General features: G+C 37.2%; 5 protein-coding genes across 9 annotated transcripts in view; 4 read left to right on the top strand and 1 right to left on the bottom strand.

The window, feature by feature from the left end:
• The first annotated feature begins 599 nt into the window (after positions 1-599).
• fkbp11 (FKBP prolyl isomerase 11) lies at positions 600-3,703 on the top strand. The gene is made up of 6 exons (XM_015044512.1): positions 600-1,144; positions 1,230-1,292; positions 2,940-3,027; positions 3,142-3,175; positions 3,293-3,363; positions 3,452-3,703. Exons 1-6 carry the CDS (start codon positions 1,016-1,018, stop codon positions 3,658-3,660), a joined length of 594 nt encoding a protein of 197 aa, XP_014899998.1. The 5' UTR covers positions 600-1,015; the 3' UTR covers positions 3,661-3,703.
• Positions 3,704-5,471: 1,768 nt separating this feature from the next.
• On the top strand, positions 5,472-7,539 carry LOC106954773 (40S ribosomal protein S26). Its single transcript, XM_015044514.1, has 4 exons — positions 5,472-5,503; positions 6,672-6,849; positions 7,162-7,292; positions 7,440-7,539. Exons 1-4 carry the CDS (start codon positions 5,501-5,503, stop codon positions 7,473-7,475), a joined length of 348 nt encoding a protein of 115 aa, XP_014900000.1. The 5' UTR covers positions 5,472-5,500; the 3' UTR covers positions 7,476-7,539.
• A 513-nt stretch (positions 7,540-8,052) lies between these two features.
• LOC106954769 (zinc finger protein Eos) lies at positions 8,053-15,072 on the bottom strand. 5 transcript variants are annotated; one of them, XM_015044510.1, is made up of 9 exons: positions 14,608-14,851; positions 14,010-14,067; positions 13,812-13,916; positions 13,451-13,705; positions 12,230-12,397; positions 11,986-12,135; positions 11,647-11,778; positions 11,067-11,198; positions 8,053-10,994 (listed from the first exon to the last, which is right to left on the bottom strand). In XM_015044510.1, exons 2-9 carry the CDS (start codon positions 14,047-14,049, stop codon positions 10,324-10,326), a joined length of 1,653 nt encoding a protein of 550 aa, XP_014899996.1. In that variant the 5' UTR covers positions 14,050-14,067; positions 14,608-14,851; the 3' UTR covers positions 8,053-10,323. The 5 variants fall into 5 exon arrangements, with proteins under 5 accessions (XP_014899996.1, XP_014899994.1, XP_014899993.1 ...); XM_015044508.1 differs by lacking the exon at positions 14,608-14,851 and adding an exon at positions 14,986-15,072 and having other exon boundaries at positions 8,053-11,198; XM_015044507.1 differs by having other exon boundaries at positions 8,053-11,198; positions 14,608-14,850.
• A 1,761-nt stretch (positions 15,073-16,833) lies between these two features.
• Positions 16,834-24,213, top strand: rhebl1 (Ras homolog, mTORC1 binding like 1). Its single transcript, XM_015044513.1, has 8 exons — positions 16,834-17,277; positions 20,155-20,226; positions 20,312-20,379; positions 20,529-20,611; positions 21,780-21,836; positions 21,923-21,970; positions 22,608-22,689; positions 22,767-24,213. The coding sequence occupies exons 1-8, from the start codon at positions 17,226-17,228 to the stop codon at positions 22,857-22,859; spliced, it is 555 nt and encodes a 184-aa protein (XP_014899999.1). The 5' UTR covers positions 16,834-17,225; the 3' UTR covers positions 22,860-24,213.
• A 1,011-nt stretch (positions 24,214-25,224) lies between these two features.
• Positions 25,225-27,168, top strand: part of prkag1 (protein kinase, AMP-activated, gamma 1 non-catalytic subunit) — a 10,918-nt gene continuing 8,974 nt past the window's right edge. The window contains exon 1 of the mRNA XM_015044506.1: positions 25,225-25,325. Within this exon, the coding sequence (XP_014899992.1) occupies positions 25,317-25,325 (9 nt within the window). The 5' untranslated portion in view covers positions 25,225-25,316. The remainder of the gene's footprint in view (positions 25,326-27,168) is intronic.

Here is a 27,168-nt window from a genome sequence, read left to right as displayed (position 1 = left end):
ACCCGCGGAGGGTGAGAAGGGAATTTTTTTGTAAATGATTTTCAACATTCTATCATTTATTTAAAATATAAGTTATTTTTCTTAAACTGATGCTTCTTTTACATTGTTTTATTATTTTTCGAGAGATGCCTCTCTCATTTCCAATCAGAAACTTATTTGTTGAAAGAAAATATATTTTACATATTTAGTCAGCCAAGCATATTAATTATTATATTAATTATATTAATAATTATGGGCTTAACTTCATGTCTTTGGATCAGTAGTAATCTAAGCCTTTTTTTAAGGGACTATATAGTTTAAACTCTTCATCATTAACATAATTAGTTCGCTCCGTTCTCAAACCTTATAAATATTTGTATTTTTTTAAAACTGAGTCTTTACATAACTCGAATACTCCCCTGACTGCGTTGCAATATCCGAATTGCTCATTCTAAAGGACATTTGAGAGGATTGCGGATGTCAAAACAGCGAAGCTCAAACCAAACAACAGAACTACTGGTTCTGTTCATGACCGTAACTGTGGTTTCCAACATTTTCTTGGTGCTCCTAACCCATTCACCAACTCTTACTGGAGCCTGCTTATGACGTGTTCATTTCAATCAGGTGTGTTAAACAGACAGGAGTCTCCGAAAGATTACGCTTTCTTCTGAGTTCAGCCAAGTGGTGTGAATCCCAAGAAAGTTTTGGAATTCCCACCAGTCGTCGTGAGAGCAGAGCTGAAGCAAAGCGCCGCTGCCCCCTGGCGGCTGCGCGGAGTAATTCTTCCGCTTCCCTCCCACGGCAGGCAGATGGGATGCTGCTGGAGGAATTTTCAAGGCGGGCTCTTCGTGGAGAGACCCAGGTGTTGGGACAACGTCCACGGGCGGCTAATCACCAGAGTGTTACAACACCTCAGCATTACCTGCTGCAAGGGCCATTTTGGACGCACTTATCGACCAAACAGGCGGTGCAGCTCGATATTCTCTCTCTCTGTCCGCTCTGCTGGGTGCAGAAGAAGCCAGACGGAAGTTAGTGGATGGCAGCTGCTCTTCTCCACAAGTTCACAATGAAGACACGGGTTTTTCTCCTGGTGCTTGCTGTTTTCTCCTGTGCACTCGCACAGGTTGACGAAAGTGAAACAGATGAGCTGCAGGTCGAGACACTGGTGAGTATTACAGCATAACAGCAGGAAATACTATAATGCAACATCCTGAAACAAAATAACAGTTTCTGAACTCTTCGTGCCGTAGGTGAAACCAGAAACTTGTTCAGTACTCTCCACAATTGGAGACACGCTGAAAGTCCACTACACAGTAAGTCAATCAGACACTCAGCTCTTCTTTACCCCATAAAGCAGCGAGCCCGTCTGTATTTGGGGAAGGAACCTATTTTATTTCAATTTTTTATTTTTATTTTTTACAAACAACGGCAGAGACGAGCCCAGCTGATGACGAGGGCAGATGTTGTCTATGTGGCACCGTCCGCATGAACCATGTGGATCCCGCTGCATTTCCATACAGCGGCTCAGGCTGAGTGATAAAAAGCCTCAGGCTCGGGATTTAGAGGCCATCCAGACTCACACTTTGGACATGATGTGGTTTTACGCGTCTGTGTTTCATGTGACTTTAAACGGGAACCGATTCGACTTAGGTTTTTACTATGAGGCATATAGGGGCGGTGCAACACGTCAGCATAATACCAGCTCGGCTGGACAGCGCTTTCATTTTTATTATGGTAGAAATATAAAAAATGATAGCAGTGATTTATAATGTTCAGTTGCTCTCACTGTTTAATCCAGTTGTGTCGCTTTAAAATAACATTAAAAATATCGAAACCTTTTCCATCTGTTTCTCATTCAAAATATTTACAAATAACATGGGCGGCACGGTTAATTGTTAATAAAGCGTCCAGATATAATCTCGGGAGGTTTTTCTGGTATTTAAAACCCAAGTGGGGTTTACAGTAGATGGAAAAATCTGGTAATAAATAACTTAACTTTACATCTAAGGTATTGGTCTATGAGGTATATTTTTTCCACCACAAAAAAAACAACAAAAAAACAAACATAAGTGAAAAAGAACAGATTAAGTAAACACGTTTGTTTCTGATGTGTTTGGAGAACAGTAAATATTTCAATATATATATTTAAAATAGTTTCAACCCTACCACGTGGGTGGCGGTGTCATGGGTGAGGCATGTTCGTGAGAAGTACCACATATGGTACTGACCATTTATTTTCCCTTAATACTACAAATAATATAGATTATTATAAAATTGAGAAAAAAGGAAAATAAAGAAATCAATACAATCTCCCCCAAAATTTAGACAATACTAACTTACTTTCTTTTTTTATTATTAAATTGTGAGCTGGAGGTTGAAATTTCCATTAATGTCATAAGTTGAATTTTAAGTTCATTACATATCTATTGCTGCAATTATTATTACTATTACTATTACCTCTAATAGTAATAGTAATTTTTACTATTAATAGTCATAATAATTGTGATAATAATTATGATTATTCGTCAACATGTGACGCTGAGGGGACCTGCAAGCTTCAATATGTGACGAGTCGGGAGTGAGAATGTGTTGGATTATTATCATTAATAATAATAATTAATATTACCATAAATTCTGAATAAGATATAAATAAGGCGATTTTTGTTAAAAACATTTAAGATAACCACACACCTGGTCACTGATGTCTTTATTTTAATCTTACATATGTTAGTAAGAGAAATGTCGAATGATTTCTTCTTATCAAAAGTAATTGGACCAAAAATCTGTTTCGCATGACGTTGTTGTTTTACATTTTTGGTTATTCATATATTCTGCTACAATTAATTGCAAAACCTTAACTGATTACACACCTGGTGCGAGAAAAAAAACAATAGCCATCAACTCTGAAATCTTAGTTTTTCCTCTTTCTTACTCTTGTTCCTGTTTCTCTGGTTGCTCAGGGAAAGCTGATGGATGGGCAGATGATCGACTCCTCGCTGTCCCGGGATCCTCTCGTTATAGTGTTGGGGAAGAGGACAGTTATTCCTGGTAAATTAACAAATAATAATATTAATAATGCAACTTTCCTGCAGCAGCATCACTGACACTTCATTGAGACCTTTTATTTCCTTACCGTCAGTGTTGTGTGATTTTTCCTTACAGGTCTGGAGCAAAGCTTGATTGGTGTTTGTGAAGGGTAAGTCCCACAGGCGAGAAAAATCTCGATTTTGTCAAAAAAAAAAAGAGAGAAGAAAACACTTTATAAATGTGTCAAATGATTTTTCAGAAACAAATGTTGTTTTCCTGTCTTCAGGCAAAAAATAAAAGCCACCATTCCTTCTCACCTTGCATATGGAAAAAAAGGATACCCTCCTACAATTCCAGGTACCCAGACCAAACGATGACAATTAAAACGTAATGATGCATTTTATTAAGTCACTTCTCTGACGGCAAAATACCGCGTCTGTCGCAGGTGATGCTACACTTGAGTTCGAGGTGGAGGTGCTTTCTCTCTCACCGCAGACGCAGTGGCAGAAGATCATCAACGACATTTTCCCCCTGGTGTGTTTTGCCCTGGTGCCCATGCTGCTCGGCCTGGTGGGGCTTTACCTCTACAAAAAGGCCAACGCCCAGAAGGCCAGCAAAAAGAAGTCCAAAGATAAGAAGAGCAAGAAGAAATGAGGTCCGGGCAGAGAATTTAATTTAAATAAACTTTTTCAAGGACTTTGTTTTTTTTTTTTGCTTACTTCATACAGATGACCATTTTGTAAGCGCTTTGTGAAAAAACAATATTCTATAGAAACTATGTCAAAAATGTTTTTAAAATTGAGCCAAATCTTTACAATCTTTCCCAAGATCTTTTGGGAAAACGGTCTGTGTTCTGACGAAAAGAACACATACCGTGTGTTCTTTTCAGAAGTTAGTTTTACTTCTGCTGTAAAACTAACCATTTTATAAAAGAGCGTCATTCTACAGTCAAACACAGTGGGGGCAGTATGGCGATCCGGGACTGCTCTGGCTGTTGGTGGAACCATGAACTCAGATCTTTTTTAGAAACATGTGATGGTGAATGTGAGGCCATCCGTTTGTGACTTTAATGCAGCAGAACAATGATCCAAAGCACAACAAAAAGTTCATCACTGAATGGCCGAAAAAAAAAAAAAACTTAATGGTTTTGGAGTGGTCTAGTCAAAGTTCACATTTTTCCTTAAAAATATTTTTGGAAGCCTGATATTTAAAATCAGTTTGTCACAAAAAAGAAATACGAACAGAAGAAAATAATTTTAAAAAATCTAAACAGAAACAATACTTTTTCACAACACTTTGTTTTCTGTAAAAAGAAAACAATCACAAAATCTTTAAGAAAAATCACCTTCAGAACGATTACAAAGCAGCAACAACCTGGTTGCCTAATGGTTCACACACCCCGTCTGATAAGGATTTCCTGACATTTGGAGAATTAGCTAAAGCCAGAGTTTGCAAAGAGGTTTAAAAGGATCAAAATCATATCTTTGGAGAACAGCTGATGAGTCAGGATAAGGATATACCCCAGTTCACAGAAGTATAACATGTAATGCTTGAATAAACGGCCGTCTTCAAGAAAATACCTGGCTGGGGTTGAAGGAAGAATTGCAAAACAGGATTCTTGTCCTGCAGAGAAATCCAGAGCTGGGTAATTATTTTGTGCTATGTTCTGTTGATATCAGTAGGACTTTCTGGGCCTAAATCCTGTTTGTCAGAAATAAACAAAAAGCACAAACTGTCAGCAAAAGAATACCACATCCACATTAAAGTGCGGTAATGGCAGCACCAATCTTGAGGGGATTTTTGTTCAAATCTTTAGAAGTCCACTAAAAAAACTCCGATTAAGAAGTATTTTATGTTTTCAGATTTGCAGAGTGTCTAAGTGCACATCTAAGTCAACAAAACAATGATTCAATGAAAGGGGAATTAAAGTTCTGGTACCCAGGTTAGGGTCAAAAGGAGTTGTGAATAGATTCAACTAAAGACAAACTAGTACAACTGAATTAAAATGTGATTCACAGAGTTTGACTTTCAGGGTGTGTGAAATCCTCTGTAATGCTACTGCATTATAATTACAGGTCAGTATTGAGTCATCACTTGCGCACTGTCGAGCAATTAGTGCAGGGTTTATATCGAGAAATTTATTAAAGTAGTGTCCAAAAACACAAATATGTCTGTCGGTGTGTGAGAATGGGTAACGGAAATGAATAAATCGTTACATCTGACCAAGGACAACGATTGTACAAGTTATAACAAATCAAATGCAAATGACCGATACCTTGCAAAACAAGATTGAGAAAAGACTAAGAATTACTCTCATATATAGACATAAATATACGTTGATATGAGATGATATGTGAGATATTTTTATTTTAGACATCTTCTTCTGCAGACGGTAGGTTTTACTCTATGGTTAAATCAGTCAGAGGGCGGAGCGGACGGGTTCTTGTGTCGCCGTGCAGCCTCTTCCGGTCCTCTTTCCAGCTTCCCGTGCAACATGGTGAGTGTGTGCTACCGACGGCGGCATTTCACAAACATAATAAACTCGTATTTTAATCGAAATCTGTGGCGTTCCGAACACATTTAAGCATTTTTAAACACATAACGAATACGTGACACGTAGAACAGGCTATTTATATATGTCAGAACATGTAATAAAAGAGTCGGGGCCTAATGCTAACCGTTAGCAGGCTAGCCGTTTTGTGCATGTGTTCGTTGGGCTGGCTAACGATAAAGTAGCTGCTAACGTAAACTGAGACGAGCTGCAGCAACATAAATATGTCACACAAATTAGATTCTCAAGAGCGCTAGTTCATGAAAACGCTAAATTGACAATACATAGATGTAAATACGTCTCTTTTGCCAGCTAGAGGTTCAAAACCCCGAAGCTAACCTTTTTCTAGTGGGTTAGTCGGCTAACCTACCGCATCTTTGATGAGACGTTTTAACCCTAATATCTGTTTTAATTAAACGCACCTCTCTATTATTGGAGGTTCACAATGACCTAGTTTTCATTCCCGAGTGTTGTGAATTGTACTACAGATTTATATCTCAAGGCTTCAAACGCAATTTCATTTTGAATCCATCATAAGAATAAGAGATGTACTATTGTCTATCCTTTAGCATTTAGCTTATTCGTAATAGATACGCAGTAGGTATTTAAAATTGTATGTAGGGAAAAAAAAATTATTTGATACCAAGATCTTGTTTGGAGTGTTACAAAGATAAAGCTACAGAGCTTTAAAAGCTGATATTCTGGGGTAATGTGTTCCTTGGCTTACATTGAAACTTGAGATAAAACCAGCCAAAATACCAAAACGGGCTGAAATTCAAAACCTTTAGATGTTGTCATGAAATGTTAAAAGTTTTGGATTGCCCTGCCTTTTCAGATATTGTCAGTAAATTGAGTTGTAGCAGTCCTCTTAACCAACATAACTACCAAGAATTTATATACAGACAATCTCATATTTCACAACACATCATTGAATAAAAAGATGGCAAACCGTCCAGGTAAAAGTGTTATTGAATAATCTATATTAGTGAACAGATGAAGAAATGTGGAGATGTCGCGTATTGCTATGGAAATGAAAACAGTCACCTGAGTTTAGTATTTTATATATATATATATATATATATATATATATATTTACATGGGCTCTGTGTTACAGACCAAGAAGAGGAGAAACAACGGTCGTGCCAAGAAGGGCCGTGGACACGTGCAGCCCATCCGCTGCACAAACTGCGCCCGCTGCGTCCCCAAGGACAAGGCCATTAAGAAGTTTGTCATCAGGAACATTGTGGAGGCAGCGGCTGTGAGAGACATCTCAGATGCCAGCGTCTTTGACTGTGAGTGTCCTCTCAAACAAAATACTTAAAATTTCAGCAGTGAATTAAGAGTAAGAATTTGAATTTAAAAAAACAAAGGGGAAAATCTACATGGGTTATATTAGACAGAAAATAGGTATTTAGATGTTTGATAAAAGCTGCACTTCAGGTTTTAGAATGTTAAGTTGAAAGATCAGATTTGTTGATTTGTGTACTAATGAGTGACATTTACCAACCATGACCTGGCAGCTAAGATTGACAGATATTTTTTAAAGAAGCTCCAAAGCCCATTTTTTGTATTTTTATATTAATGTGTCATTCTTCACTTTTCAGCTTATGTTCTGCCCAAGCTCTACGTGAAGCTGCACTACTGTGTCAGCTGTGCCATCCACAGCAAAGTGGTGAGGAACCGCTCCTGTGAGGCCAGGAAGGACCGAACCCCACCACCAAGATTCAGGCCCGCTGTGAGTTTTTCTCCAGACTTCATAAGTCGTCTGACTGGCTCTGGAATAAGCCGGCTTCCAGATTTAAACTAAAATAACTTGGTTGAGATGAGCTCACAAGACATTTGTAGCGGGTCCTTGTGTTAACGTTTCTGTTTTTCTTTACAGGCTGGCGCACCAAGAGCTCCTCCAAAACCAATGTAAAGTGAAATCTGAAGATGCTGTGTTCCTGAAAAAAGAAAATTAAAACATCTTTACAAAACTTGAATCAGTGAAACTCAAGTCTCTTTGTTTTTCTAGGAAACACATCTTAGATTTTATTTAGGGTAGACGCTTACAGTACAAAACTTACAGCAAGTTCAGATTGAGTCAAGCAAATGCAAAAGTACATGATACATTTAAAAAGCTGTAGTTATTTAAAGCAATATTGAGAGGAAAAAGATTAAATCGAACATTAAAGAAGCGTCACAAAGATCACTATAGTAAATATAATTACTTGGATTGGTTTATTTTTGTAGTGATTTATCGGGAACGTTTTTGGATTGGCTCAGGAACAAATAGCTTTGGTAGGACACGAGGGATCAAACTTGTGCCTTTAGCAGAAAAATATAGAATACGACGTATTGTAAATTTGAGAGCCAAGACGATTCTTTTAGATTCTTTTATGGGATCAACGAAAAAACAAATAAGCCAGTAGTTTAGAAGCTGGATCTGATCAGTTTGGGATAATTAATCTGGACCAAAACAGCATTTAGCATATAAAAGACAGCTGTTAGAAAAATAAAACTAAAGGCACAACATTTATTTCTACATTTAAAAAGTTTTACCATGGGAGCTTAAATGAAAACGCAAAGGGAGACCTCGGGATTAAATGCTTTCACTGTACAAATCTATTTAAGACGAATGCTTCAAAGTCAACATTCTTTACAATGAGGTCAGTAGGTGTTGAAATGAGCTGCAGGAATCTATAAATTTCAGAAAACCTCTCTTCCCTGTGCAACACTATCCTCAGGAAGGCAGGATATTGTTCACTGCTGAAGAATGGGAATTTTATTTCCTGTCAAAAGGAAACTTCATGTGAATTTAGACTTTGAAATATTAAAGTGCAATGTGACTCAAGTCTGTTTTAGCAGAGATATGTGCTTAGTTAAAACCTTCCATCCAGATTAAATGAGGTATACGTTTATGTCAGTCACACAGTTTGAAAGCACTTCCACAAAATAAAGTGGAGATGAGGATTATAATGTCCAAAAGCCTTTAATAATAGCAATAAACAGCCTTTTCCCAAATGTACAAATGTCTGAACTTTCCTCTCGCCGCTATAACCAAGGAAAAGTGCTTTACAGTAGCAAACAAGTGGTTCTTTGGCCCAGCTATGAGGAGATTATTTGGTGCCGCACCGAACCACACTAATACCAAACAAACACGTTGCCTTAAACTGTTATTTTCAAACATTTTATGTTTCAGAATGTCTGCATATCTAAACAACTGTTAAAACTGCAAGAATCAATGAACTGTGATCAGTAAGACAAAACAGGAACTGTTCACAACACTAGCACAACCACTAACATTCATTTAGAGCCTGAAGTGGCTGAGTGGGCTCAATTTAGTTCGTCTTAGGAAAGCAACATTGTTTTGAACCTGGAAATAAGAAAACTAATGAATGAAAAACTGACAAGGGAAAAGACTCGAACCATGATCACAAGGTTGAGGTCTTGAATTTTAAGAACATTTTTCAAAATTCTGTTTATTTTAAGTGACATCAATCATTCCTGTTGACTCTAGATTCAAACTGCCTTCTGGGCAGAACATTGTGCTTTAACCACTGAAAGGTCTGACAACCCTAACCCCTAACCTTCAACTTTCATAACAGGATAGCAGGTTAGGTTTTGCTAAACAGGGTAAACATTTGCTGAAAAGACACAGATAATCTAAAATGCATTAAATATTAACAAAAATAAGAACGCAAGTGTTTAAACCATTCTGAAACTTGAACTTATTGTGACGTCCAGAAAGACAAGAAGTCTAGCAGCTCTAGCCTGGGGAACAAGTCAAAGGCACAATACAATGACAGAACATCAAACTCATTTTAAATACATCATAAATAGATTTGTTATATATATATATATTAGTGTTGGATTAGGTCTTAATTTAGTTTTCAAAGGGAAGTTCTGAACTCATTAAACTCTGGCAGTGATATCTAAACCCCGCTCCTCTCAAGGCAGAGCTTTCAGCCGGTTTTTCCTCACATTATATCGTGCAGAGCATTAACATATCTCTATAAAATAATTTAATATCAGATTTCTGGCAGGTATCAGTGCAAACAAAACAGTCAAGAGAAGAAAACAGATTCATACATTATTCCTCAAGGCGTCGAGTCGACAAACAAAAACAAGGGCCTTCATTATCCACTTTTACAACAAAACTAAGGGCCCCTCGGGGTCGTTCTCTCACACACACCAATACATACAAATACGAATCTCTTCATTTCACCTCTTGTAAAAACCAAAGTGCATTTCTAATATAATATAAAGGACACCCCCTTCCAATGTTTTACTTTAGCTAACATGGACTTGGTTTTGAGCTTGAGTTGTACTTTTTGAAATAAAGCGACTCCACAGGATTCCTCCAGGATTAAAGAAACGTTAAAGAAAAAGCATCAACTTCGAAAGAAGCATTCATTTCTTTAAAGACTTCACCACAGCCTTTCCCGTGTTACTTCTGATGAGGATTTGTCTACTATAATTTGTGCATGCAGTCTGAATCCTGAAATTTGGTGCAAGGCACGTCTGTGGATAAAAGAATGCATTTCGTCCTTCTACACTTTGGAACACCTTTAATGAAAATGTACCTTAAATACTTATATCACTCATAAAATAACTAGAGACCCTATTACAATTTTGTGCCAGGATCTGAAACATTCAGGAGCGGCTTCTCGCTGTCAGTGACCCCTTCAAGTCCATGTGCAGATCAAACCAAGCCAGGTCCTCGTCTGAGTTGGGGTAGGGGGAGGAAAGCTCTGTGTGAACAGAAGGGCGGCCGGCGTTCACCCTCAGTCTAGAATGTGCTCGCCGCGGACAATGTGTGAAGAAAATTCGTATCTGTCCTTGCTGCGGTAGCCACAGATGTTGCACTCGAAAGGCTGTCGGAAACCGTGGCAGCCCATGTGGATGGTAAACATGACGTGGTCCAAGAAAAGCACGCGGCAGTGCTCGCAGCGGAACGACCGCACAGCCCGCCCTTCTGCATCGACGACCCGGAAGGCCTCCCTGGAGGTAGAGGAAGGCGCCGTGGGTGAGCTGGAAGTTGGAGCTGAGGCGGGAGGCGGAAACGCCGAGTGTCCTCCCTCTTCTCTTTCCAGCTCCCGATCTTTGGCTCGGCTGGGGCTGCGTCTCTCCCGACTCCTGTGGTGTGAGGTGGGAGGAGGTCTGGCGACGTGGTTGCTGGAGTGAAGGAGCTGATGCCCGTTGTTACTGGGCAACGTTGGGACAGGGGCCGTGCTGTTGCAGGGCTCGTCCGGCATGCTTTCCGTGTCTGTGGAGTCCTGGAAACCATTGCTAGGTGACGGCGCGTGACTTCGGCCGGCAGGAAGGTCTTCGTGACCCTCTGCTGCCTCCCTCCCCCCGACAACAACAGCTCCCAGCCCAACTCCGGTGCCTGTGCAATCCAACCTCAGGCCCAGAGCAGCGGAGGTGTGAGGGGCGCTGAGGCTCGGCCGGAGTTCTTTAAAATAGGATGGATGAGTGGTAGGAAGGTGTAGAGGCCTAATGGCATCTGATAATCCTCCTCCATTACCTGCTGTGTACTCTCCAAGGCTGGCGAAGTGAGGGGCTTCCAGGTCCCCAGCTTGCATGTCCTCGCCCTTATCCAAGCCAGCTGTCAGGTCATAAGGTGCATCCACAATGTTGAGGCGCATGTGCTTCTGTCCTGCAACATAAAGACACACACAATCTCATGATATAATATGCAGTTCCATCAAATAAGTTATTACCGAAACTTTTGATGTGTTCTATGCAATGCTTTACCATTTATATTCCTGAAAGACTTTTGTTCCTAATTGTTTCTTATTACAGCCTTAAGGATGACAAAATGAGGAAAACCTTGAAGGTGTCTGAATACTTTAGAAAGGTACTTCATGTCTTCATGAGGCCAGTTAGCTATAAATGTGTTTTGCTTTAGTTAAATCACTGAAGTCCTTCCTACTGCACTACTAGAAACAGAATTGGGAAGCTACTTGAACCCTCTGGGAGAATAAACACAGAGGACTGGCAATCCCATCAAAAAGGCAGATCTGACTACCTGAATTTACACTTAAAGCAACAAATATTGCTTTGTTAAATCCCTAAAACCGTCCACACTGAGACTAAATGCTCACCTACAAATTTTTGTGGTGTGGATCTTTTGCGTTTAGTGACGCTGTTGGCGAGCCGATCGATAAAAGCCATCTTGTCTGAGGACGGCTGCAGAAGAGAGTCTGGTACAAACTCTAGCTCTCTCATCTCCTCTCCTGGACAGAGTACAAACAAACTGTTACGTTACTTTAAAGTTTCCTCATGACTCAGACAGCGTTTCTTATGAGTCCTAGTTTGCTGCGGAATCTAAAACCACAGTTTGGGGTTTTCAGGCAATTACGGAAGGAGGATTGTGGTCATCAACGTGTAAAGGAGTTTTTACGCTCACCATTCTGTAAGAGGAATAAGTGCCAGTACTATACCTAGATTTTGAGCACTGTTTGTTGGTTGTGACTCCAGACTCTGTAGGTAACCATGGCAGCGCTCATGGTGTTCCTCCAGGGTGCTTTGCTGCTTGTAACTACGGCCACAAAAGTTGCATTTATATGGCTTCCCTATGGTTGGAGAGGACACTGGAGGTAGAGGAGAAAGACAGTTATAACTCAGACTGATTGTAAGAAAGAAAACAACAACAAAACACACTTCTGAGGTATTAAATTGTTCTACCTGCATGAGTGCGTAAGTGCCCAGTAAGGGCATCTCTTCTTCGACAAGCATAGCTGCAAAAGGGACATTTAAACGGCTTCTCTCCTGAGTGCAGCTTGATGTGGCGGAGCAGGTTTCCTTTTTGGGTGAATGAGGCGCCACACTGGTTACACTGAAATGGTCTTTCCCCTGTGAATTGTAAAATAAGTTAGCACATGTTCTCTTCAAACAACTACATGCGCTTACTGCACTGTGTTAGTCTACTTAGACAAGAACGCAGGATTTGTTTGTTTTCATTTTTTACATTTTAGACATTTGAGTACTAAGAATTCACATTTTTATTATCTTTATGTACCACTGTTTATGAAATGAGGCAACAATGATGTTTGCTTCTGATTCAGCATTGTAGTAGTGAATTGTTTCACTGATTTTTCTGCTTCTTCACCAACTCAGAAAAATCAAATATCCTTATGTTTCACAAATTCTTAAAAACATATTTTAAACTTTTTTAAGCTTTTCTTCAATTAATCTTTATTTTTTACCTGGAATAATCCAATTAAGATTTAAAATCTCTTTTGCTAGGAAGTCTTGTCCAAAAAAGCACCATAATCGTTAACCTATTAACGTTATCACAACAAGCAAAAACAGACAATACAAGAAAACTAAGTAAAACAATGGGGAATTTATATGAAATTGCTATAATCACTAGTTGTTTTTGATAACATCACATGTACATCCAGTACTCAGAAGTATAAATGAGATGTTGTTTGGCATCATGTGAGGAAGCTGCTTCGAATCCTAGCCTAAAGTGAACGAAAGTTGGAAAAAAAACAACTATGAAATTGTCCTTTTTTCCATTTTAAATAGGTATGTATTTATATATGGAGTCTATCTAAGCCAGAAACTTGAAAAGCCAAATGGAGAAGGCAAAATTTTTAACTAATGCAGCAAATCGAAATTAAAGGACATTAATTTAATATGGTTTCAATGTAAAAACCACTTCCATTTTGGAAAATTAGATTTTTTTCTCTCTCTCTTTTAGAAAATAGAACAGGTAATCATGTTTAGAAACTCCAAACTTTTTTCCATTCCTATCCACACTTTAAAAAAAAAAAAAAATAAAAAACAACTCCATACTTTTTAAAATGATATACATCCACGAATTGTTTACACATGACATGCTTTTTTTTAAAATTATTATTATTCTTACTTAAACGGTTATGGTTTAAACACATTAGTCACCTGTATGGCTGCGTTTGTGCACCATGAGAACATTAGGCCCGATGCAGATCATTCCACAAATGTCACACTTCAGCTTTCCGTTCGGCAGCCTGGTGGCTCCAGGTGGCATGGTTTCAGGGTTCATGACTTCCCTGTAGCCTCCGCCAGACTCTGATCCCTGTCCTGAACCTCCATCATCTATCCGCTCGATTCTTTCGTCTTCATTACCGCGTCCTAGGTCTTCATCACTGTACAACTCCACTTTAATAGAGTTGGCTGCAGAGGCACGAGAAAAAGCAGACAGAGGAAACCTGACATTAAGTAATCAATCTTGTTTATTGAAATGCACATGTAAATAAGAATAGTTTAACTTCCCACTCACCACTTAGAGACCGTCTAGGAGAATTGTCCTTGCTATTTGGGGTGCTTACAGTTGGACCTCCAAGGGTCCCAGAAAACTCTCTTTCCAGTGATGAATCCCCACTACCTAAAACCACAACCACAGTAACTGTGGAGTCCCACATTTAACAAACATGCCAATGTTAAACACCGTGGTAGCTTCTACTAAATAAACTTTTACCTGAAATATAGGATCTGCCATTACAGTCATCAACATCCATACTATTTCAAGCTGAATCCTGAAATTATATTTAGGTCAAAGTGAGTTCTTTCTCAAACATAATTAATCACTGAATATCATTGCATGTCCAACACTGCTTAAGCATTAGGAAAACAGATACGGATTACAATTGACAGACGCGGATCAGTGAGTTAAAGAAACACAGAGGGCAGATTTAATCTGGCAGTTCTAACACTTAAGTACAACACCCCTAAAGCACACAGTTTCCGTGCGATGATTGACGGAGGCACTTTTAAAATCAATCATGCTTGTACATTAGTTTATGTGGATCAATTAATCGCATTAAAGTAGATTACTGGCAGCTAGGTTAGGTCCACTTCTAACCTTACCAAACCAGACAATTAGAACCAGCAAATGACAACTTCAAAAAATGAGCTCAAAGTTAAGACAATCTATTTTATAATTTGTGTGCGTCTAAATAATCTGAAATCCCGATCACGAACCAGAAAGACAACGTTTACATAACGGTGAGGGTGAGGTAACCTAAGTTTATGGCCTTGGTAGCTAACGTTAGCTTACTGCATGGGATGGAAATTACCGTTTGTCAAGTTAGCTGAACTCAACAGTAAGACGATACAACAGTCTGACATCATCGACAGCCTGATAAAAACTCAAAGAACAATGCTGCTAGTAAGAAATATAAGTAATGGCACCAGGACGTAGGATTAGGTTATGAAACTAACTGGGTAGATGTCGCTAAAATGAACACACCACTCGGCTCGACGTCATGTTTGAGGCTAACACAACAAACAACCGTTAGCCTGTCAGTGTTTCTTCAGCGGTTGCTATGGCAGCCGCAGCCACACCAACAGCTGCAGCTAGTCAGTTGGTGGTTTGACTGTTTCAACACGGCAAAGACTAACGACTATGAATGCCTTTCAAAAGCTGTCCGATTCTTAAAGACTTGGTAAATTACCTGTCTCTGTCAAGGCCGTTTCATTGAGGTAAATCAGATTTTTTATCTGCCTGTTTATGACGGCAATATTCACCGGAAGAATAGTTATCTAGGTTGGGATAACTTCCGGATCACATTAGGCATGTCACTTCAAAGCAAGGCATTTATCATTGACTTTGTACACATTTTAAATATACATTTTATAATGTCTCTACTATCACGGTCAGTTCTGAAAAAGAAATTTCTTTGTAATTTACATTTAAATTTTAGATAGAAATGACATTTCGAATACATAATGATAATATATTTTTTATTGTCTAATAACTAAAAAGCTTTTTGTATTTCCACATGGATTAGTATTTATGGCAATTCATCTTTTGCCATTACTCCAGGTCTTTACTCGGAATGATTTCAACTGCTCACAGTAATCTTGAGATTCCTCTACATCATTTTTTGGGTCACATTTAATTGTTTCTTCAAGCCAGTCCTAAAGTCAGACAAAAATAACTACTTTACCTTCAATACAAAATGCCATTTTCAAATTATGATTTCATTTATTAAGGGAAAACATTGTTCAAACTAGCCCTATTCAAAAAAATATTCACTCAATAAAATGTCAGATATTGACTGTTACCTCCATTTTTTAACATATAAAATGCATAGAAGATGATTGATCAGACAGGAAAGACAAAAACCTAAAGCACATATTACACGCTGGATTTTATAAATTAAAATTGAGTAAAATGTTTAAAGTCTTGTGATTTTTATTAGTTTTTTTAAGTACTGTTTCAGATTAGACAATCATTAAAAGTAAATCTCCAGGTCTGTTTTGTTCATTGTGGGTTTTTTTGTTTGTTTTTGTTTTCTTTTTTGGAACATCCTTAAATAATCAAAGAATTTGCTTGCTTACTGGGGTAAATAGGGTTGTTAAATATCAATCATACCGTGACCTTGGTTGGTGGTTCAAATGTTTTGTGGGCCACTATTTCATCCGCTTTGTGGATGGTGGGTACGTGGTCACAGAAGTTTGAGTAGATAGGGTGAAATGGCAGATTTAAATTTATTTTAATTTTGTCATGACTGAGGATGTCCAGGGTGTCTCTGTTTCTCTGGAGATAGACACCAGTGCCATGTGACCCAATAGTAATATGCAGATATTGACATTTACATGGACAGCTATTATCATAATGCCAATACATTTAAGTCTGAAAATATTGATAGAAAATGACACAGATAGCTTCCAAATCTATAATACAATACATTGCTTTTTACTTAAATTTTTATGTAACTGTATGTATACACTTCTTATTGTAGCAATCAAGCACTTTTTGCATGTTCCCAGTGGTATTGTTCACTTTTCCAATAATCAGTCAATCAATCAGTTAGAAGATTTCATGTTAGTATTTCATGTTAGAAGAAACATTCTGGTGAAACTAAACACATTTATCTGTACTTTTAGCAAATAGCAATATCTGGCACAGAAATAGATTTTCAGTTCAAATAAAATCTGCCCTTCACACTATAAAACAGCCATTCTCACTATACTATTACCAGAAAAGAAAAAAATGAAAGAAAAAGGTCATTTTGTTTTTTCAGATTTAGTGTGTAGTCTTCTAATTTATCTTTCCAAACACTCCATTATCATGGAGGCCAATTGAGTAAACACGTGTTCATATTTGTGTTCTATAGTATGAGTTTAGTTGAGTTCAATATTTGTGATTTAAAAAAAAGGAGTTCTTTGATTTTGTTTGGCGTCTGTCTGGAACAGTCTGAAAAAGGATAGTTGTCAGGAACTTGCTGGGACGTCCAAAGAGTGACCTCTACTGTACAAATAAGCCTGAAAGCCCGTTCATGTCATTTCTCTGACACATAGACTGGTTTTACGACGGTGTGCTTACACAATGGCAATTTCCGTCAGTTTGAGTTGCAGCTCTCGACCGCGTTGAACTCGCCTTTTTGTGTTTACAATTTTGTTCCGAACGACCTCTTTTCCCGCTACAAACCTCGTGTGTATGTTCACGCCCGAGTCGGATACAGAAATTGGAAGCTTTTTGAGTTGGGCGCAGGTTGTTTTTGATTCGGTAAAAGTGTGAAAACCCAGCTTGGGGCCCAGTTCGGAGAGCTCGAGCGGGGCACAGCTCCGAAAAGTTTGTTGTTGTCACGTGACGCGGGACGAATGTGGCGATAAAAGTTTGTTTAGATCGTGAAACTTGTTGGCGTATTACCTTTTTCAGAACCCGTGCAGCAAATTTTTCACCACGATGCCTCAACCAAAATACAGAAAGATCGCGGTCATAGGTTACCGGTCCGTAGGTGAGTACAGCTGATGTCGGTGAGCTAGCAGGCTAACATGCTAATATCCGGGCTTTGTTTTCTTTTTGAGTGCATCTACCTATCTGCACTAAAATCTTGTCTATACCCCCACAAGCTCATATATGCTTTCTGTATTCACATTCTCAATATCAAAGTTAAAAGCTATTAGCTCTATATTTTCTGCCATATGCTACCTTGTGTGACACTAAATGTTAGCTCAGCAGGTGTTATTCGGCTACCAAGAAGCTTTTCGTTAAGAATTTCAACCATAACATTTATGTAGACCGTTCATTTCATTCATGTATCTACCCCTTCAAACACTATTCATATCTTATCCCAACTGTTTCTGTTTAATAATATCTCGATGTTTGTCCTTTTGTTGCATCACTGTTTCAGGCTTAACTCGGAAAATGTTTGTTTACTGTTTAAATAGGCACAAGGTTATTAAGCAACACAGCCTATTCAAGTTTAAAACGGTACAACAAACCATTGTGCCTACTACCAGTATTAAAAGTTTTCAAAAGTCGTGAATTTTGAACTAGTTTTTGTACACGTGTGTTGTATTTATCAAATAAGGATTGTCATCACGCCAGTAATATTCATTTAGCCTTGCTTTCTTTAAACTGGCTTTCTGTTTGCGTGTCAAAATAAACAATTAGACTAAAAGAGTATTTTATTTAAATTAATGATGGTCAAGATAGTTTTTGTGTTTTTAAAAGATGTAATTCAGGGCTAAAATAAAAATTTGTAAAACATTATTTTCAGATGTTGCCGAAAAAGATAAACAAATGAAATTTAGTGGTTTAGTTAATTTGTTAAAGTGCTTGTATTGTTGTCTTGATTTTTGTCAATAAAAACTATAACTTAAAAAAACATTCTCTACTTCTTTTAAAATATCATTGATAAATCTTGAAATTAGAATATTTTTTCCAGTTCTTTGTGGAATTTGGGACTTGTATGGTATAAATAAAATCAAAATTCTCAACGCTGCATTTCACATTGTCACCCAGTTCACCTTGGAAGTATTCATTCAGCCAGTGGATTCCGATGGCACCTTTTGCTCTATTGTTAGTGACAGTTTTTATATTTTCTATCAAGTGTGGCATACGTGTACTTGTGGCCATAATGTCAGCGTAGTTTAACATAATTAAATTCTCTCAAGATACCACACAGTGATTTTTGACTGAACAAACCCTGAGCTCACTTTTGGGAATCGGTACAGCGTTTTGGTCTTGTCTGTTTTATAGACCATCATTTTTATTATGTCTCACTAATGAGGATGTGAATACAAAACTCTAGATGTGCACAACATCATAAATCTTTATGAATGTGAATATTAGATGTGATTTAAACTGACTGACATTGTACCTTTTACCAATCTTAAATCAATATTTAGAACAACCTCCACTTTTATTGGTAGTCTTTTATGTATGTAGGAAGAGCTTAAAATGTTTTTTTTAATTGCAGCAGCAGCATCTCATGAGGAAAATTAAGCCTTTATTTGATCACATTTAAGAAATAATAGTTTGAGAAAAATGGAAATAACTGACGTTGCAATAATTGACACTCTTTACCTATGAAATATAACAATCGTTTTTTTAAATGTATTCTTCAGTTTTAAAGTTGAGCTGAGTGAAGAGAGACTTGGAATATTCTGTTTCTCTGGAATATAAATATGAAGTAAGGAGACCAAGAAAATACTGGCAGAAATATAGATGTAATTTTGCCTTAGAACAATTTAGGATCCCAGAATGAGCAAAGAGGATGTCTGGGCTTATCTCCTATTCTTATTGTGACTTGATCTCATGGATGGACAGGACAGAGAGATTTATTCAATTTAGCCACAAGACGAGAGGATATGGCCTTCAAGAAAGGCAGATGCATGTTGATCTTTATAAATCGGGTAATGGCAGCAAAACTGTATAAATGCCCCGAATCCTCTGTACGAATCAGAAGATTTGAAACAAGTGGATGTGTGAAAAACAGAGTTGGTTTATGTTCTGAGCTTATTTTGCCTCCACATACAGTGAGTCAATTAGTGAGAGGTAAAAATATTTCAAATCCCAGTGTTTCTCTTTGAGATTATGCTCTTCCAAGAAAAGTCAAATTAGGCTGAATGTTTGTCCAGATCTATCCAAGAGTTTCAGTAATTCACTTTCTATATTGTGTCAAGAAGCCCATTCCCTTTCCTTTTATTTGGAAATAGCAGCGTCTGTTCCCGTCACCCTCTGTCTGAATTACTCAATCTTAATTTCAGCTCTTTGCTTTTTGAAGCTGGACTTGTCTGACACGCCGGCAATTTTCTGAACAAATTGTCACATCGACGCAGAGACACAAACTGGCTCTTCTGCTCTTGAGACATTTTTCACTTACAGCATTCCTGATTGTAATCCACATTGCTGTAGAGAAAATTACAAAATCTACAGCTGGAAAATGGACATCTACAAAATATCCCTCAGTGTTCAACTTCTAAATTGTTTGCAACATTTTTGTGCTATTTCCTGTGAAGACATCCCAACTACCGTTGTTCTCTTAAATTCTAATTAATCCTGTGCTTTTTGCAACAAGCTGAAAGGGCGCTAACTTAACTGATGACCAAATATTGAAATTTAACTTTTAAAACACTTGGATGCTTGTGAGGACACAAATTCCAATCAAAATTGTAGTTTTAAGACTCGCTTTGCCAAAGGTCCAGCCTACTTTGATTGAAAAACAAACGACACATTGGCAGCTAGTTGCCTATCCTTTCTTTCCTGTCATTAGATTATTTTTTATAATTTGCATCTAAATGCTGAGCAGCATCAATCATGAATAAACATCAATTACGTTTGTTGTTTAAAAGTCACATGACGTCGGTCTGCTGTGCTCTTCATGCAGGGAAGTCGTCTCTTACGATACAGTTTGTTGAAGGACAGTTTGTCGACTCCTATGACCCAACCATTGAAAACAGTGAGTGATTTTATATTTGCTCGGTTTTAAGAGTTCTTCATGGTTTAATGTGAAAATTGTAAAAACTTCCCTTTTTTTTCTTAAGCATTTAACAAAATGGTCAACGTGAAAGGTCAGGACTTCAATCTGCAGCTAGTCGACACAGCCGGACAGGTAAGTTACTTTGTTGTCGTAACTGATCTGAGTGATTTAAACTGAATGTTTCTGACTAATAAGCACATTTGTCTTTTGTTTTTAGTGTTGTTTTTGAAATCTCCAGGACTTTTATTTCTAAAATGAAATGGAAATTTCTCTCTCTGTAGGATGAGTACTCAATTTTTCCACAGTCCCACTCAATGGACATCCATGGTTATGTTCTGGTCTATTCAGTGACTTCCATGAAAAGGTCAGTGGATGCTTTTGTAGTTGCCTTTATTTCAGTAATAAACTTTGCATTAAGAAGTCTTATATCTTTTTCAACACGGGAATTATTTGGGTTTTAACCAGTGTTTACTATTGAATCACATTAATAATGAGTAAAGTAAAGTTTTAGTTCATCCCAGATTGGAGTTTTTGTTGTTTAGGTATTTATAAGCAGCCCATCAAGGGGAAACGATACTGTAAAAATTTTTTTTATTTAAGTCGAACCATAAAAGTTATATCAGCCAAATTTTTTAAGAGATTAGTGTCTAAACAAACAATTTCATTTGAAAGAATGTCGCAACTTTTAAATTGTACTAGACAGCACAACTATTTATTTAGTAAGTTACAAGTGTCCCTCTATTTATGTAGCAACATTTAGAGAAAAAGACAAAGTCCTCCAAAGTTTCCTTATTTTCACATTTTTTATGATGTTACTATTAAATATTCAACACATTGCTTCTTCAACTTTTTAATGGTTATAAAATTTAGTCGAGTTTTAACAGTTCTTATGTTCAGCCAAGATATCATTTTTTACTGATTTAAAAATGCTTGATTTAATCTGAATCCTTTCCTGGTAAATCATTTGATTTTGGTGTTTAGGTTCTTGAAAGCATTCAAGAAACTAATGGGTTGAATATAAGAAAATAAATATATTTATCTCCATCTAAATCGGACAAGATTTTGTCGGGTCCCAAAAAAATCATTGATATGTTGTTTTAAATAAAATAACAAGTGACATTCTGCATATGTTTGCTTGAAGTTGTAATCGGAAATCCTGGAAAGTGGGTCTCTGAATAGAAAATACAGGAGAGTATCAAAGACAAAAGCACCGAATAGATGTGCAAATTAAATGAAGTCAGCGTTTAGTATTACTATTTATTTTTTAAACTTTGTCACTACGGTTCAGACTCAGGGAAACTGTCGGCTTAGTGTCACTGCTGCTTCAAATGCTGCAAAACAACTATGATGCTCACAGTTGGAGCATTTCTTACAGCTAAGCAGCAAAAACTCATGTTGACTAGAATTATACCATGACGTAATTTATGTCATAAGATTCCCATTTGATTAGTTCTGCATCCAAATGTTGAAGTTTTGTTAATACTACTCTTCCAGATCAATGTTTAAAATAACACTGCCTGTCCCCTGTCCAGTTTTGAAGTTGTGCAGGTTCTACACGACAAGCTGCTAGACATGGTTGGCAAGATTCAGTAAGTCCAATCAGTCCCTTAAGTTCTTTATAACTGAGAAATTTTAAAGTGTATATTTGTACATTTTGAGCTATTTTTCTTTTCAGGGTCCCAACTGTTCTTGTAGGAAACAAAAAAGATCTTCACATGGAAAGGTGAGTGTTGGTGTTATTGTTTGGTTTAGGTAACAGAAATGCATTATTGCCATCTTGTGGTAGCAATAATAATAATAATAATAATAATAATGTTCGAAAGATGCTAATTTTAACAAGGCAGTATTTACTTTATTAAATTAAGTAACTGCCATATAGTCCTTAAACAGAGGTCCGATGACACCTGAAACTTAAATTCGTTGGTGTTTTTCAAGTTTTTGAAAGTGCTTAAACTTTAGAAAATGTGCTTAAAATTGCTACTAAATGTATCTTGTGTTGCAGTCTAGACCTCACAACTTGTTTTGATTTGTGCAGCTACACTGATTTTAAAAAAAGAAACAAAAAATATTTGAAGTGAAGAAATAAAACCTCTGTAAGAATCATTCAGATTAAATTGAATTCCATGTTTTTTAATAGAAATTATACGTTTAAAACTGACATTAGCTTAATTAGCTAAATTCAAATTATTGCGTTGTACTTTGACTGGAACTCGGGTCACGATAGCCTATTTATTAACCATAACGATTTATATCTTAAGAAGTTATTAAATTTGACCATGTGAAGGTTTCAAGAACACTTTTTACAGCAAGCAAGCAATGAGATGTGCTCACTTCACTATGCATTGTCGATTTGTTTCAAGGGTTATCAAACCAGAGGAGGGCAAAAAACTAGCTGATTCCTGGGGAGCTGCATTCATGGAGTCTTCCGCCAAAGAAAACGAGGTAACAAGCCCTTAAAGTTTAACCCCTGATGCTAATCCATTGTTCATGCCTGACAAAGACTCTTGCTTGAAACGCAGACTGCTGTGGAGGTTTTCAAGCGAATCATTTTGGAGATGGAGAAAGCTGACGGGAACGCACCTCCAGAGGAGAAGAAGTGTGCAGTGATGTAAAGGCTTATGCAGGACACCAGTGAGCTGATTTACTGAAGACATGAGACACAACTTCACCAGCTTGCTAACGGTGGCCTCGTCGATGCAGCAGAGGCACGCTTGTTCTCCGCTCAGAATTCAAGATTGATTTACGTAGCAAAGCAGCTGCCCGACAAATGATACTAGATCCCAGTAATTGTAACCATGGAAAGAAAGAAATGTCTAGAGCAGGATTAACCCCTCAAAGAAGCGTCTTCACTGGATACTTTAACGTTCAAATGCATTCTGGGAATAATTTTGTTTTTTTTTTTTTTTTTATTGTTATTATTTCCAAGGACTGGTCCATAATTTCAGCAGGTCTTTTTGACAGAAATGCAATCACAGTTCACATTGCTTTAAATGTGGTCACTATTCTATCAGCGCTCTATAAGAAAAGAAATCTCACTGGGGTTTTTCTCAGTTCTCACTGTAATTTTTATCTGCTCATCCTCAGGTACCTCTTACTCATGAGCTGTGGTGACGCGTCGCCATGACGCCGTTCTGTTGTATATTTAACTACGCCGTTACACATCGCTTATATCTGTAGTTTAATTTCTCCCCATTCATTGTGATAAGGTTGTTATGGACAACATAAATATTTGCTAATTACAAGTTAAGCCCGTTATATACAGTATAACTAGAATCTTAGAATGTGATTTGATACTTTGGAAAATATCTGGAGTGACTCAAGCTGTCGCTCTCCATTTTTCTACACAGAGTACACTCTTAGATTGTTTATCGAAGCTAAAAGGATTTCTAGATTTCAGTTTTTGATTTGCATTTTAGTATTACAAAATACTATGTAGGTGGCCACGGAGTTAGTTTAGTGAATTTTAAGTTGATGACTTTAACATGTTTGATAAAACCCAACCATGGTGCCTGTAGCCTTTCTGACAAATGGTCACTGTCAAACACTTGAAATCTTTTCTTCTTTTTTTTTTTTTTTACAAAACCTGTAGCCTTACAGAAATCTAATGTACAGTAATTCTGTTTTTTTTTTTCTCCCCTAAAGCCTTGTGTTGTAGCTGTAGTGGATATTTCTAACTTTATAAAATGCTTTCCCCTAATAGTTAGATGGTGGATAACTGATGATAGTTGAGCAGAGGCTGGTGATGCTGTGTCTTGTGCCTTACAGATGTTCAAACTCCTTCATCTGCTTCCTTTTCTTGACTCAAGGTGCTTTTAAGTTTTGTTTTGTTTTGTTTTTTTCATTTATTGACTTGACACCATAGGTGCAGGTGTTGTGCACCTGAACACCAGTATTCCCCTGTGGGTCAACGGTAATTTAGAAATCTTGCTGTAAACTGTTTTGTAAATAAACAAATCTGTCACTTGTTGGATGTCCCTGATTTTTCTTCTTTAAGATGCCAACATTTATTTTTTTATGATATGCATGAGGCTTTATTATTAGTTGTGTATTCTTAAAAAAACATGTTAAGGATGCAGATTTATTTGCATTAGTCTTAGCAAAAGGTCTTTAATGACCATCAGGTAACTGACTGAAGTCCTGGACTTTCTACTGCAAACAGCTGCTAGTAGCTTGTCTAGTGAACATGTTATGTATATATAAATATCCCAAATTTGCTGGTAAAATGTTTATTGTCGGACAATGGATTGACGTTCATAGATATCTGGGGTTTAGACCTATTTTGTTCAGTTTGTTCTTGAAACCTAATGTCATAAGTGATGTAGTAGTATTTATTTTAGGAAATATCCATACACTGAGGACTACTGCAAATAATCTCTTATAAATGCTCTCACTATTCTGCCATTTGTCATACAGGTTTTATCAAATTTATTATTTTTTCCCCCCAATTAGCCTAACGTACGGTGTTAAACTTACAAAAACAAAAAAAATTACCAGCTGATTGATTTTTTTATTATTCAGTCATCAATAATTATTTTTGCTAATACTTCAAAATACTACAATTTGAACAGGTTGAAAATATACAAGCAGAAAAGACTTAAGTGTATTGTATGTTTGTCCACACCAAATTAAATTAAACTACCTCCCATAAATCATTGCAATATAAATAAAAAACATATTTTGCTTATATAATCAGGAATATAAAAATGGACAAAAAAAAACAGTCCAAAACAAAAAACAGACACATGAATTTGTTTTTTTTTACACTTCCAACCATTAAATATTCTTGATGAACAAATAAACTATCATATTGAGTTCTGTTTCATTTACTTCTCCCTAATGCGCACAATTACATTTACAAAGCAATTATTTACCATTTAAACTTTATATAAAAGAGTATCTTAATATTTTTATTGTATCCTGTCCTGAAATGCATTTAACACAATTATTACGGTGACTCCGCCTGGTTGCGCCAGTACCACAGATATTACGGTAACAGCTCTCTTTGCGTCACAGCGGAAGGAGGTTTGCGTGCCTTTGTGAGATCCCATTAGTTGTAGACCGGGTGGAACATGGAGTGTGTAAGTTATCAACTTTGCTATTATTTCGCCTCTTTAAACCTTATAAAGCAGCCTATCCTGTTCAGTATAAAACTTTGACTAGTATGCTAAAGTTAGCTACTTTCTGGAAAGCTTTTTATGCATGTTTTTAGGGTTATCTCTGTCTTAGAGGCTGGTTAGGAAAGCTTATAACAGAGGCCACTGTTTAGCAAAAATGTGATAATTATCTATTGATTTCAAACTGCAAATAAAGTGCATTAAAAGCTTGAGCCGTCATGAAATGTCACCTCGACTGGCGCTTTTAAAAGTCAGCCAACTGTTACTCTAGCTAGCTAGCTAACAAGCTAACGCCAGTGCTACAGTGGTGAACAAAAGTCTCTTTATTTAGTGTGCACACAGCTTCAATAACGACACTGTTGGTTTTACAACCGAGGGGGTTTAAGATTAAACTTTGAAATGTGCCAACTGACTAGCCTGCAGCTTGATGTTTTACTAGTTTACTGATTGCCTGTGTTTTTATGAAGTAGAGCTAGCCTGCATCTCTCAAAGTCTTATTCTGAGAGACAGGTAGTGTTTATGTGTCATCCCGGATCTGCTCTGAGTATGACCTCGGTAAACGTCCCGATGCATAGACTGAGCCACTGGCTAAACGCTAAACATGGGTCTCTGTGATGGCCTGTCCGTTTACCATTAACACAGGATCAATAGTTCAGCTGGGTTGGGGATTCTCTTTAGCGCCAGAGTTGCTTCTGAAAGGAGGCTGAACAAATTACAGCTTCGGAGCAGAGTAAATGTTTTCAAATAGTTTGGGATCTCACCATAGGCAAATATCAATAATAGGGATCACAGAGGGTGAAATTGTTTCTCCTCAGTAGATTATTTCACAAATTTATTATTTAAAGTCGGTTTCTCATTCAGAAACAGCACAGTTGAAAACTTTTGGCATGCTCACATATGAGTGGGTTATGCAACTATATTTGATCATAAAAGATTAGAATATGTTGATCTGTATAAAACAGACAGATCATAATATATTAAGGCTTTCTCTCATTGCTGTTTTGAGCTCCTAAACCAAATCACCAGTGTTATTTTCCTCCTCTTCCTATGATATCCTTGTCTAGCTTTTACTCAGTAAGAGTTTACTTTAGAGGTGTTGATAATGTTTACTTTTTTAAGCTGAAGTTCATCTTGAAGTTACTCCAAACAATTTGATTTCAACTGTGCTCATCAAGTCTTATATCTGTCAACCTGTTGGTTTTAGGTCACTTTTATGCCAGTTTATTCCCCCAGTGTATTATAAGCCTGGCGGGCCACCAGGCTTTACTTCTGCCCCCACCAGGCTAAGCATTGCTTATTTATTTGTTCTTTTTTAATGATTGCCTTTTATTAAGACTTCATAGTCAGTGTTTAGGTATTAGTCTTTCAATAACACATAATTATCAAGTGATATTTTCAGATTTCCTGTCAACTTTAAACATTTTTTAATTCAAAAACACAACGGATGGCTGGATAGCTGCCCTAGCGTCCAGAGCACCGGGCTTAGCAGGTTTTCTGGGGGAATCCTGGTTTATTGCTGTACTGATTTATTATAGAGCTGTGTTTTAATGTGTTTTGTTTTTAACTTTAGTTGTACTGGGTGTTTAAAATACTATATAAATAAAATTATATTGAACCTACTTACTTACTGCCAATTGTGCTTGAGACATATTCTTTTTTAAAACATTTGTCTGTGTAGGGAAACAGTTATAAATTAGCAGTCTGTGATTTTTTATTTTTTTTTTGCTTTTTGCAACATTGTCACAAATAATAAAAGTAAAACATGCAACTGTGATATAATTAAACATTTCTCAGATATTTGTTTAGG

Source organism: Poecilia latipinna, unplaced genomic scaffold, assembly GCF_001443285.1.
Source record: "Poecilia latipinna isolate Pla-1442-1.1 unplaced genomic scaffold, P_latipinna-1.0 Scaffold680, whole genome shotgun sequence".
Lineage (NCBI taxonomy): Eukaryota > Metazoa > Chordata > Actinopteri > Cyprinodontiformes > Poeciliidae > Poecilia > Poecilia latipinna.
This window is presented reverse-complemented; position numbering and strand designations above follow the sequence as displayed.

Bases quoted from the DNA above. Each gene is read 5' to 3' on its own strand.
- fkbp11 (XM_015044512.1), top strand. From the start codon at position 1,016: ATGGCAGCTGCTCTTCTCCACAAGTTCACAATGAAGACACGGGTTTTT. The intron at 3,176-3,292 runs GTAAGTCCCACA...TCCTGTCTTCAG, and splicing joins TTGATTGGTGTTTGTGAAGG to GCAAAAAATAAAAGCCACCA. The intron at 3,364-3,451 runs GTACCCAGACCA...CGTCTGTCGCAG, and splicing joins ATACCCTCCTACAATTCCAG to GTGATGCTACACTTGAGTTC.
- LOC106954773 (XM_015044514.1), top strand. The intron at 6,850-7,161 runs GTGAGTGTCCTC...TTCACTTTTCAG, and splicing joins AGATGCCAGCGTCTTTGACT to CTTATGTTCTGCCCAAGCTC. The intron at 7,293-7,439 runs GTGAGTTTTTCT...TTTTCTTTACAG, and splicing joins CACCAAGATTCAGGCCCGCT to GCTGGCGCACCAAGAGCTCC.
- LOC106954769 (XM_015044508.1), bottom strand. From the start codon at position 14,049: ATGGATGTTGATGACTGTAATGGCAGATCCTATATTTCAG. The intron at 12,136-12,229 runs GTAGAACAATTT...CTCTACCTCCAG, and splicing joins GCACTTACGCACTCATGCAG to TGTCCTCTCCAACCATAGGG. The intron at 11,199-11,646 runs GTGAGCATTTAG...TTTATGTTGCAG, and splicing joins CACACCACAAAAATTTGTAG to GACAGAAGCACATGCGCCTC.
- rhebl1 (XM_015044513.1), top strand. From the start codon at position 17,226: ATGCCTCAACCAAAATACAGAAAGATCGCGGTCATAGGTTACCGGTCC. The intron at 20,227-20,311 runs GTGAGTGATTTT...TTTTTTCTTAAG, and splicing joins TGACCCAACCATTGAAAACA to CATTTAACAAAATGGTCAAC. The intron at 20,612-21,779 runs GTCAGTGGATGC...TCCCCTGTCCAG, and splicing joins TCAGTGACTTCCATGAAAAG to TTTTGAAGTTGTGCAGGTTC.